Genomic DNA, 12,965 nt, shown 5'->3' on the forward strand with positions numbered 1-12,965 from the left:
GAACTAAAGTAATAAAAATAACTAACACTGGGTTTATTGGTCATAAAGACTTGATACTGCTAGTCACCTATTAGTTTTGCCATGTAAACTAGTGGCTTCATCTGGTTTGGATGAACATATAAATATAAATAAACAACAAACTTTGATATGAATAAATACAATACTAAAAAAAATAAAAAATAAAAATAAAAAATAAAAATAAAAAATACCGAAGAGATGATAAAGGTGACATGAAAACAGAAGAAAAAGATATCCTTGAAGTATGGAGTAATTACTTTGAAAAACTGCTAAATGAAACAAGCAGTGATGACAGCACAGTGATAAAAAACACTGACCAGGCATTCAGTCAGGAATACATATCCATACTTGAAGTAGAAAAAGCCATCAAAGGCTTGAAATGTGGAAAGGCAGCGGGAGTAGATGATATTTGACCAGAAATGCTGAAGTATAGTGGTATAAAAGTCTGACAGTGGCTGCCCTGCATAGTTCAGAGAGCCTGAACAGAGGGACGAATTCCCGATGATTGGAGTAGAGCTCTCAATAGTACCCATATATAAAAAGGGAAATAAAACTGAATGTGAGAATTACAGAGGTATTTCCCTACTGAGTGTTCCTGGCAAGATCTATGCAAGTATACTTGAGAAACGGTTGAGAAGAATTGTGGAAGAAAAGCTTGGTGAAGAACAAGCTGGATTCAGGCCAAATAGAGGCTGTCAGGATCAGATCTTCACTTTACGACAAATAGTCGAGAAAGCATGGGAATATAACAAAGATCTGTATTTAAGTTTTGTCGATTTGGAAAAGGCATATGACAAAGTGCCAAGAGAGAAGCTATTCAATACGCTGCAGTTATATGGTGTCGATGGGGCATTATATCAAGCAATACTTAGTCTTTATTTGAGTTGTAAGTCAGCAGTTAGAATTGAAGGAAGTACAGGAAGATGGTTTAATGTTAAATCTGGTGTGAGACAAGGATGTACATTATCCCCTCTGTTATTCATTATCTATATGGATCACATTATGAAGGAATGTGGTATTAAACCTGATATCAAAATTGGAGATGTTAATGTCAGCTCTTTGCTTTATGCGGATGATGTTATACTTCTAAATAAATCTGCTACAAGTCTGCAAGATTCTCTGACTAAATGGTATGAAGGTCAGCAATAAAAAGACAAAGACAATGAAAATAGGCAGAATCATTGAAAATGTCAACTGTGTTGTGAATGGAGAACCTGTGGAACAAGTAAAACATTTCAGCTACTTAGGCACGATTTTTACTGAAGATGGTAAATTAAATATAGAAATAGACAACAGAATCAGCAAAGCTGGTATGGTGGGAAGTCAATTGAATAAATTCATATGGAATAAGAGAGAAATTAGTCGGAACACTAAATTAGCTCTATACAAAACAGTGTTCAAACCAATTTTAACTTATGGATCTGAGAGCTGGGTCAGAAGTAAAACACTTGACGAAAGACTAGAGACTGCAGATATGAGACTCCTGAGAAAGATTAGAGGCGTGAACAGATGGCATCAATGGCAATATCATATTAAAAATGAGGATATTAGGAAAGAACTTGACATTGTCAGCATCCAGGAATGCGTTAGCAGAGCTAATCTCAGGTGGTATGGTCACTTAAATAGAATGGGAGAGGAAAGATTAGCAAAACAAGTGTTCTCTGCCAGGTTGGCAGGAAAACGACCCAGAGGAAGACCAAGATATAGGTGGATTGATACGGTACAAAGTGCCTTAGACGATAGAAATATAAGATCTGATAATGTTGGAGTCTTGACAAGTAACAGACTGATTTGGGGGAAAATTGTAGATAGGAAGTTAGTAATGATGTAATTTTTTCATGTAGTACTGTCATATCCTGTACACCCCTTGAGGGTACATGGCAGGAATTTGATGATGATGATGATGATGATGATGAAAAAATACCGAATGTGGAGGAATCATTATACAAGTAGGAAACAAGTAGTATCAAATCTTTATGACCAATAAACCTAGCATTAGTTATTTTTATTAAAAAGATATACTTGTTCAGCCATGTTATCAGAATATGAGACATTCATTTGGTCAACACGATTATGTTGAGTGATCCAGAAAGTGTTAGGGAAAAAAAGATAGACTCCAAATGAGATGGATTGACAATATCAAACAAGACCTAAACAGAATTGGCATTCAGTGGCATGCAGCAATGTATGCTCAGGACAGACACATCTGGAGTAGAAAGATATTCAATCAGACCTCTGTGACTGTTGGTTGCATGAGGAATTTGTTTGTATGTATGTATGTATACTTGTATATTAATAAAAATGTAAGTGGAAATTTTATGATAAGAATGAAACATTTTCAGGATAAACCTGTCTATTGTAACATTTTCACCCAAGTATCAAGCCTATCCTCAGTATGAGCTGCTTTGTGCTAACCGATAAGTTCATCATCACATTCACACTATTTTTTTTTTCTGTTATGTTTGCTTGTGGCTATATAGCAGTGTATTCATACTGAGGATGCTCTTGATATTCTGATACTTGGGTGAAAATTTTTGATAAACAGTTTTATCATGTCTTACTCTTTTCATAGAATATTTATAAATAGCTACAAGTTGTTATTAGGTGTATCAGATTAAGAACAGAATCCATTAAAATGTTTTACATTACTTCTTACTTTCCTTCCCTTTTTTTTTTCTTTCCTTTTAATGATTTTTTTTTCCCATTCCTCTTAATACTTAGGCTTACAGCATTCTGTGCACGAATTTTTCACAAGGCTACATTTCAAGAATGGGAAAATTTTCTATATATTGATCCAAATGTTATAGCTCAAGCTGTATCATGGCTTCTAGATCATCAGTCTGCTGAAGGAGCATTTTATGAAACATCACTTCATCCCCTTGATAGAAAAATGAACTTAACAGTAAGTAATGCATAAAGTAAAGTTTGTGTGTGTGTGATGTGTATACATATTCCTTAGTTGTTGCTTTTTTATATATTGTTATATTGTTAACATTTATATTGTTACTTGTTGCCTATAACAGTTCTTCCAAATTAATCTGTAATTGATTGGATATCCAGTATTGTTAGACCTTATATTTCAGTCTCTGCATTAATCCACATAATTAATTCTTGGTCATCCTCTGGATTTTTTCCTGCCATCCCATCCTTGCCTATCAAATGTCAAGATTTTACACTTTTCAGCATAAAACTGGTAGTTTCACTCGCTTGCCTACAGAGTATTCAGGTCTTCCTGTAAGGCCACAACATCTATTCTACTCTTTATAGTTCTTCATAAATTTGCATTATCTGCAAACAGTTACATATCTCCAGTAAGCTTGTCCCAATATCAACATTTTTCATTATACAAGTAGGAAACTAGTAGTATCAAATCTTTATGACCAATAAACCTAGCATTAGTTATTTTTATTAAAAAGATAAATCATTGTTTAACATACAAGTTAAACAATGATGGTCCATAGCAATAAATGGGAGGTCATTTCAGCAATCTACATGAGCAGGTTGCTAAAATTACCTCCCTTTAACAAACTCATATTGACTGTCATAGAGAATATTGCTCTTATCAACCCAGTTCTAAATCCTAGCCTCACCAGCTTCTTCAACACCTTAACCACAACCCAGAACAGAGAACAGACCAGCCTATAATTTGTAGTTGGAATCCTATTTCATCCTTTGTGAAGTGGAACAATTTTACTCTTTTTTCACTCCTTTGGGACTTATCCTATTGCAAGATTAATGTTAAAAAGGTATGTGAAAGATGATATCGATTTGCTAGCATTCTTTCAGGATATGTGGTGATATGCATCAAGTAGAAAGAATGATTATGGAAGGATAATGATGGATAGAAATGGTAGATTGGTAGCTGCTGCAGAAGATATAGTTAAGGTATTCACTTGGCAGTTTATCTGAGTATTTCATTCTCATGAAGTACCCTGATAAACCAGCTGGCATTTTGCATTATTGACAGACCATCCTCTTTTGTTCTGTATGTAGATGGATACCTGGTAAAGTGGTACACTAAAGAGAAGGTAGATATTGGGATTGTTCTTTACAATCCATACAGCAGCCTCTCAGTTATCTGGCTTTGATGCTTAACCGTTTTAAAAAGAAAAATGTTTCACATTCAGTCCTGCAATGAACTGATATGAACCTAGAAACAAAACTGCACATCATATAGTTTATTTTTTATTTTTTTTACGCCATAAGGAAATAAATGTGAAATAATTTTTATTTTTCAGATCCATCCATCCATCACATCATATGTTTCATTATATCTTAACCACCTCACCGGCCATTATGGATCAAATACGCATCCTCATGTGCTCCGTATTCATTGTACATTTCAAATGTAATATCAATGGTATTACAATTTTAATATGCACTTCGCATCGATGATAAACTTGATGTCTATAGACGTCTTGGCCGGTAGCATGGTTAAACCACTTGTTAGTTTTAGCATACAGTTTCTTTATTAAAATATACCAGTAAATTCAAACTGAACTTCAGTTCAGTTTCAATCTGGAATTGATCGTTTTATCTACCATTTTGCATAAAGCCCTGAATGTGTGAAATAGCAAGTCTAAATTTGGTATTTATACATTCAGATGTTTTGTAAAGTACTATTCGCAAAATCATAATACTGTATTAAGTCTGTAATAGTTTTATTAATAATGTATGACTTTTAACAAGATTTCATACAATGTATTTTAATTTTGAGATGAAATAAGTAAAAAAAGATGCCTGAAATGTGCAAAGTATACTTGTGAAATCTCTGTGTACCATATATTGTATATAATATTTTTGTATGGTTTGTTTATTTATTAAGATGATAAGACAGTGACAGAATTTATCGTGTGGCCTACCACTTAACTTTTATAATATAGTTTCTGTTTTTCCTTTCAGTCAGATCGTCCAAATGACATTGTCAAATATCGTAATATCTCTCTTACAGCTCATGTGCTTATTACCCTGGTAGAAGTCAAAGATCTTAGAGGGGTAAGTTTTATTTTCTATAATTTTTATATTGAATTTTTTTTTTTTCTTATTTCATTTACCTAGCAGTTTTTGATAATAGCAACACTTTTGAAAGGTTGGCATACTCTACTGAGAAGTTTGCCCATATTAATTAAGATTATCCGAGCATGATCCTCTTTAAACACCAGGAAGAGATATGGAATGGACTTTGACCTATTGGAAATAAAGAAGCTAGTTTCTGAACAGAAGAGAAAGCAAGTGAAAAAATTTAATTTTTTTCAGTGCAATTTTTTCATTACCTTTGACATGAAATAGCTATCTGATTTCTTCAGAAGATATTTTTCGAAGTGTATTGTCACCTATACAGAATGCTCTATGAGAATTGTGTATATTCATAGAAACTCTGGCCCTCCTCTGGCTTCCATTATTCCTTTCTTGAATGTACACAATTTAATAGGATATCATTATTGTTAGGATAGCCAGAGATATCCATCCCTGACTTCCTCAGAGAATAAGTTGAATATCTACTATAACTCATCAAAAGTTATATAGCTCTTATGTTTACTCTCAGTTAAAGATTAAACTTTTCTGAAGAAAGAAGAGAATCTTCCCCTCAAAAAAAAAAAAAAGAAAAAGAAACCCCTACTAATTAGGAAATGTTCTACAAGAACATTTCCTAATTAGTAGGGGTTAGCATAAGGAGCATTACCACCACAAGACTATAACTTTCAAAATCAAGGTTCTTGCAGATATTAGTTTGTCATGCTTGATTAAGGCAATATGAATATTTTGGATTTCTTTGCTAAATGCTTCATAAAATTAGAAAGATAAAAGTTTTTAATTTACTTCAAAATAATATATTTAAAAAAATCAATATGTTATTTTTTGCTAATGTCAATTATTTGATCTACTGGTTAATGTTTCATAGTTTTTTTTATTTTTTTAATTACTTCATGTTTTAGAATCTTGGAGCAAGAGCAGCAACTGCTCGTTGGACAGCTCAAAGATACCTAGAGAAAATGCTTCATGTTATTAGAGATTTTAAAGATCCTTATGAATTGGCTATTGTAGCATATGCTCTGACAGTATCCAACAGCATTGATGGCGATGAAGCATTCAATTTACTTGATTCACAAATGAAAGAAACCGGTAAGTTTTTATAATAAATTTGATATCAAAATGCAGCTTTGATTGTTTGTAGATATGTTTAAGAACAAAAATTTATATTTGGTTCCTAGAATTCTTAGGAGAAATTTGCTTGTTAATTTTATGCAGTAAGAGGATAAAAAAACAGTTAATATTCACATGAAAAATTCACTGACCTCAGATAGTTTGGAGTATAAATGAATATTAGTTCAATATTTAAAATTACTTATTAATTATATAGTTTAAATGATAGTGCTTTTAAGGTATTTATTGCCGATATGCTAAATTTGCTGAGCTCATATTAATTAATGCATACATAAAAATTTGCACAGACATTTTCTGTAATAAAAAATCACTACTTTGCTCCTGTTTTATGATGCTTTCAACTATATTACAAATTATGATTATCTGAATTCTGGATAGGATCATTAACTAAGAATTTGGCTTGATACACTAAGCTTACATGAATCAGCTGTCATAGGTTTAGATTTTGAAATCTAAACCTGGGATAGCTGTAAATCCTATGACATTAAACCACCATGAATTTATGGAGCTGCAAAAATTCACAAACTCGATATCCCCTTATATCTAATAGTTGGCAGTATCAAGAGTCCTACTTACAAACTTGCCAAGCATTTAGCAAGATCACTTGTCCCTCACATGAATCAACTGTCAGGTAATTTAACTAAAGGTAATTCTCTAAATTTATTTAAAAAAAAAAAATTAAAAATTGTATTACTTAATAACTGCATCCTCAAAACAGACATCATGATTAGCTCTGATATTACATCTGTTTTCTAAGATCAGAGACCCTTGATATGATCAAGTCCCACTTCCCACCCCAACATGCATATTTGAATTATTCAGATATATAATCTACATTAAGGTTATTTTACATGAAAAGCAAAAACATTCAAGCAATTGAATAGGACTGCAGTTGGTTCTTATCCTTTTATCTCTCTCTCATTCTCCCTTTCAGCCAGTTCATATGTATGCACGTTTAAAAAAACAAAGCAGCACTTAACATAACTACACTTCAACCTGTAGTCTTGGTGTAGTATCATCGCTTGGTGTCACACTGATTAGATCGCCGGCTTGTCGAGAGCTCCTGAAAAGATTAGTAGTATTTTGTGTTAACATTAGAAATTTTACTAGAATTTTAAGTAGTATTGTTTGCTTTTTGTTTCTTGGTGTGTCTGTGCAATTTTTGCGTGTTTTCTGTTATTTTAATTATTAATTTTAAGATAAGATAGCGTACATATGGCACCGATAAAGAAAAAAATGGCAGCCAGGTTGCCATGTTTGTTTAAGAGTTTTGATGTAAACGAATTTATGCAATGTGCTGTCTGTGAGATGTATGCCTTGCGAAGAGCGGTGGGAGTCTGGTTAGAAAGTGATAGTGGAGTTAATATGTGCAGAAAGTGTAAAGAGAATGAGGATTCCAAGCATGTTTCGTGGCAAGAGTGATATCGTTAACGATAGTCAGAATGTAGAAAATGGCGGTGTGCTAGAGAATTGCGTCGTAGTGCCAGATAGGTGTGAGGGCGTCATTGAAAGTGTAATTGAAATACAGAACGAATGGATGATTTGATTGATAATGAAAATGGTGAGATAAATGCGAGTAGTGAAATTGCCCATTTGAACGGTGCGATACACAGAGCTAAAAGGCAACTGGAGCGTATGGAAAAATGTGTGCTGAACGTACCGACAAATAACCAGCGAAAGTCTGTGGCGGCAAATAATAGAATGTTTGTAAACGTCAATAAAATGAAGGAGCGAGTGCTGTATGGGGATTCGCTATTAAGAGGTGTGATAGTTGAGAGTTTGACGACGTCGTACCAGCCGGGTGCGAACATAAAGGATGTCAGCGAATCTATTTGAGTGCAAAAACAGAGGGTGAAAGAGATGATAATCGTGGCAGGAACAAATGATTTGAAAGAGGACAAAATGGAAATGATAGAGGATGTGAGGGAATTATTTGAGGTAGCAAAAGAGAAGAGTGAGAGAGTTAGGATGGTGAGTATCTTACCGCAGTATGACAGCGAAGTGTTTAGAAGGAGGGCCATAATTGCCAATGACTTTATGCGTGGGTTATGCATGGAGAGTGGTGTGGAATGAGTTCGATGGGCGAAAGGACTTATATAAGATGGATGGGTTACATTTGAATGGAGTTGGTGTACGGAGACTTGAAAAAGTGTTGATGAATGATGTGGAAGTGGATGTACAGACTCAGGGAAACTAGATTTATTAAGAGGGGGGGGGGTAGATATGCATACTTTCAGGAGGCAGTTGAGTGTATGAATGAGTATATTATGCCCGAGTGAGTACGAAGGACAACAAATCAGAATGGGATAGTTAGTATAAGGCATCAAAGTAGGGATAGGACAAATGGGCTTCTGCAATTCATGTACACTAATGCCAGGAGTATTAGGAACAAGAAGGAAGAGTTTATGGTTGGCACTTCCAGGCCACAGGTTGTTGGCATTAGTGAAACATGGCTGACAGAAGATGATAACGCTAGTGGGATTGAATGCGATGGGTATAGCGTGTTCAGGAGTGACAGGGTGAATAAAAAGGGGGGAGGAGTGTTATTGATGATAGCTGATGAGCTGCAGCCAAGGAGTATAGAAGTTGAACTGCAGGATAGAGAAAAGAGCACATTTGAGGCTGTTTGGTGTGAGATAGAATCTAGCAGAACAAAATATACAATTGGGTGCTGCTATAGACCAGGTGATGGAATAGATGGTGGGGATAGTATGCATAGGCAAATAGAAGAAATGAGTGGAAGTAGGGTAATTATTATGGGTGATTTCAATTATGGTAACATTGACTGGAAAGAGGAGAGGGCACATGGGAGGAAGGAATTGGATTTTATGCGGTTATTAAGGGACAACTATCTACGGCAACATGTAATGGAAAATACCAGGGGGCAGAGAGTGCTGGACCTTGTAATTGCAACTGAGAATGTGGCTGTAACGAACATGACCATGTTGCCACCAATTGGTGAGAGTGACCATAAGGTCATGACTTGGGAGGTGACTAAAGGAGTCGAATTTACAATTAAGACAGGGTATATGTGGAATTATCGGGCTGGTAAGTATGACAAGCTTAGGTGTGTGCTTGGCTCAATGCCATGGCATGTAAAACTGCAAGGGCTGGATGTTGATGGTGCATGGGAGGTGGTTAAGAACTGTTTGCAGGAGGCAATGGTTGACTGTATACCAAGAGTCCGAATAATAAATCAGGTAGGGGTTAAATGGATAAATAACACTATTAAGCTTGAGCTGCAAAAAAAGAAACAATTGTGGAGGGAATTTAAGGAGAAGGGTGACCATCAGGTGCATGAACAGTATAAAGCTCAGGCCAGGATGGTAACAAGGGTGGTAAGAAAAGCAAAAGCAGATTACGAAAGAAAATTGGCCATGCAGGCTAAAGAGAATCCCAAACAGTTTTTTCAATATGTTGCAAGTAAAAGGAAAAATGCTCATGGTAGAATGATCTTAAAAAATGCTGAGGGTAGGGAGGTAACTGAATCAGTCGATATTGTGGAATTACTGAGCGAGCACTTTGCAAGAGTATATCATCCAGGTGGTGACTTTGCAGGAATGGAAGAACCAACAGCTTATACTGCAATTGTGATGAATGAAGTAGAGGTAACTACTCTATTACAGAACCTCAATGTCAATACATCTGTGGGATTGGATGGTATACCAGCTCGTGTCGTACGTGAGGCGGCTAAAGAATTGTCAGTGCCCTTGACCATTTTGTTTAATTTGAGCCTCGGGTCTGGGTCAGTCCCAAGGGGGTGGAAAGAGGGGAAAATAGTTCCGCTGCACAAAGGTGGTTCCAAGGCTGCTGTTGAAAATTACCGGCCAATCAGCATAACAGGAATCATTATCAAGGTCTTAGAGAAAATAGTCAAGAGAAAAATACAAGATTGGATAGAAGAAAATGGGATACTGCATCGGGGACAGCATGGTTTTGTGAAGGGTAGGTCATGCCTCAGTAACTTGCTCACGTATTATAACACAGTGACGGCTGAACTGGATAAGGGTAATGGGTTTACAGTGATTCTACTGGACCTTGCTAAGGCCTTTGACAGGATACCACATGGAATTCTGATCAGTAAATTGCAGCATATGGGGATGGACATAGGGTTGGTGAGATGGATAGGAGGGTGGTTGACGGAGAAATATCAGAGAGTGGTTTACTCAGGAGTAGAGTCCACAAGACGGCCTGTGACTAGTGGTGTGCCACAAGGATCTGTTCTTAACCACTGCTGTTTAATTTGTTCATTAATGATATGGGAAAGGATCTGAGAGGAACAGTTCATTTGTTTGCGGATGATGCGAGGTTGGGTAGGGCAATAGTGAATGCAGATGACGTCAAAATTTTGCAGGCTGATTTGGATAGATTGGAGGTTTGGGCTAAGGAGAATGGATGTGAATTTAATGTGGCAAAATGTAAGGTTATGCATTTTGGGGTGAAAAGATTGGCAGCAGTTTACTGCATTGGTGGAACTGTGCACCAGGAAATTGATGAGGCACGAGATTTAGGAGTGTTGGTGGATAAGGAATTGAAGTTTAGGGGACACATTGCAAAAGTGGCCAAATCAGCTCATCAAATCACTTGGTTGCTGAAGAATACATTGACAAGCAGAGACAAGCAGGTTATTGTTCCTCTGTATCGAGCCTTGATAAGACCCCATCTTGACTACTGTGCCCAGATTTGGTCACCTAGGTTTCTTCTTGATGGGGAGGAGGTGGAGAGGATCCAGAGGCGAGTGACCAAGATGATGGCAGGTCTGTGGAATGAACCTTATGAGAACAGGTTGAGGATTTGTGGGTTGCAAAAATTGGTTGATAGGCAGAGGAGGGGAGATATGATTGAGACATTCAAATTACTGAAGGGTTTCTATAAAATTAATTCAGAAGATATTTTTGAGAACAGGGCTGGTTGTGGGAGAACTAGGGGACATCCATGGAAACTGGGCAAAAGTGTGGTTAGTAAAGGTGTTAGAGCTGGGTTCTTTACTTTTAGAGTAGTGAATGAGTGGAATGCGCTCCCTGAGTCTGTGGTGGATGCTGTGACAGTGAATGAGTTTAAGGTGAGGTATGATAGATACTGTATGAATGTTGAATAGTTGTGATGAATATGATTTGGGGCCTCCCTCAATGAGTCTAATGACTCCCTGGAGTTGCCCGTAATAATAGTAATAGTAATATAGTCTGGCTGCTCTATTAGATCATCTGCTTGCTATTTGATTCTCTATCATAACATGGCAGGAGACTTACAATGTACACCTTCTCATTCTTCATTTTTGCTTTGTCCGACAACTCCTTTACATCCTCCCTCATAAAATACTTCTCACTTCTCAGATCATTAGTGCCAACCAACCAAAACAATTAGTTCCTTCACTTCCTTTTTTGCATCCAGATGATATGACTGATATCATTAATTTTTGCACCAGGGAAACATGATTTTATTATGCTTTCATTAAGTACCCCTCTGATCATAGAATCCAAGATTCTATGATCAGAGGCGTAAGATACATAATTTTCTCCACCTTGTTTTGCTCGTCTGTTACATGATCCTGGGACCACATGGTTCTTTCTGTTTCCAGCCCTGCTAATCTCTTACTGCTTCTGCAACTTTTCAATTTCATGCTTTGTCCTGTGAAAGATAACATGCAAATGTGCTATTCTCTTATTTAGGTATATTTCATTCTCTTTTAGTTCCACATTCAATATTAATAGTGAATTTTCCATTCTAACATAGATACTATCTACTCAACTAAAATTCATTTCGTTCTTCCCACCTAATTGACACTCATTATTGAAATACTTATTCACCTAGAGATGGGTGTGTATTAAGCATATCTAGAAGAGAGATGACCATAAATTAGGTGGATTGATGTTTCTATGGTTTTCTATCGTTAGACGGCCAAAAGGTAAGATCTAAGAATATTGGAGTCCTAACAAATAGCAGATTAATTTGAAAGAAAATTTACAAAAAACACATATAAACTGGGTTTAACTGGTCGGAGGTTTTTTATTGTAAAGTAATAATCTCCTAGTTTCACTGACTTGACCGTTGGCTTTTTCTGGGCATACAGGGTGACAAAATGTGGAGTTTTACATTCGTATATGTTTTAAACTGATATCCTTAGCTTGTTTTTGATCTTTTTTTAAGCTGTTTTGTCACCTTGTATGCCCAGATGAAGCCAACAGTCAAGTTGGGGAAACTAGTAGGTTATTACTTTACAATAAAAAACCCTGACCAGTTAAACCCAGTTTAAATGTGTTTTTTGTATATAATCAGTGATCAAAAAGAACATTACATTGAAAGAAATTGTTGATAGGAAACTAATATTGATGTAAACTTGCTCAAGTATTAGTATATTATCATAGTATCCTGTGCTATACTGTACACTACTTGAGGATGCATACTGGAAATTTGATGATGAGTAAAAAAAATAAGACATTTGACCTATTTTCACACTTACAAGATCTGATCATGAAAGAAACATGAATTGTTTATGTGTTAAACACACTGTTTAGTGGTGCATGTGTTTACTGGTATATATATGTTGAGATGTTTGCTACATGTGTTATGACAGGTCTGTATATATTGCTTCAGTTATTCTTGATCATTGCGTGTGTGTGTTATTACTGTACATTGTATTGTCCAAGAATTAGGAAATGAGTAGGGTAAGTGCATTAATACAGTTTACTATACCTATTGAATGTTTTGGAAAAAGCCAAATTGTCAGAATAAAAAGAAAACATCTTTTTCTTAGCACCTCTGAAGCATCTCTGCACTTCAGT

At 35.8% G+C, this 12,965-nt stretch overlaps 1 protein-coding gene across 1 annotated transcript in view; it reads left to right on the forward strand.

Annotated features, from left to right (window-relative positions):
• LOC150096810 (CD109 antigen-like) overlaps positions 1 to 12,965 on the forward strand; it is a 325,733-nt gene that overhangs the window by 270,378 nt on the left and 42,390 nt on the right. Inside the window, exons 26-28 of the mRNA XM_090408083.1 lie at positions 2,740 to 2,920; positions 4,921 to 5,013; positions 5,955 to 6,141. Of these exons, the coding sequence (XP_090264209.1) occupies positions 2,740 to 2,920; positions 4,921 to 5,013; positions 5,955 to 6,141 (461 nt within the window). The remainder of the gene's footprint in view (positions 1 to 2,739; positions 2,921 to 4,920; positions 5,014 to 5,954; positions 6,142 to 12,965) is intronic.

Source organism: Typopeltis vanoorti, chromosome 18, assembly GCF_054136105.1.
Source record: "Typopeltis vanoorti isolate ZY-2024b chromosome 18, IOZ_Tvanoo_1.0, whole genome shotgun sequence".
NCBI classification, from domain to species: Eukaryota; Metazoa; Arthropoda; class Arachnida; order Uropygi; family Thelyphonidae; genus Typopeltis; species Typopeltis vanoorti.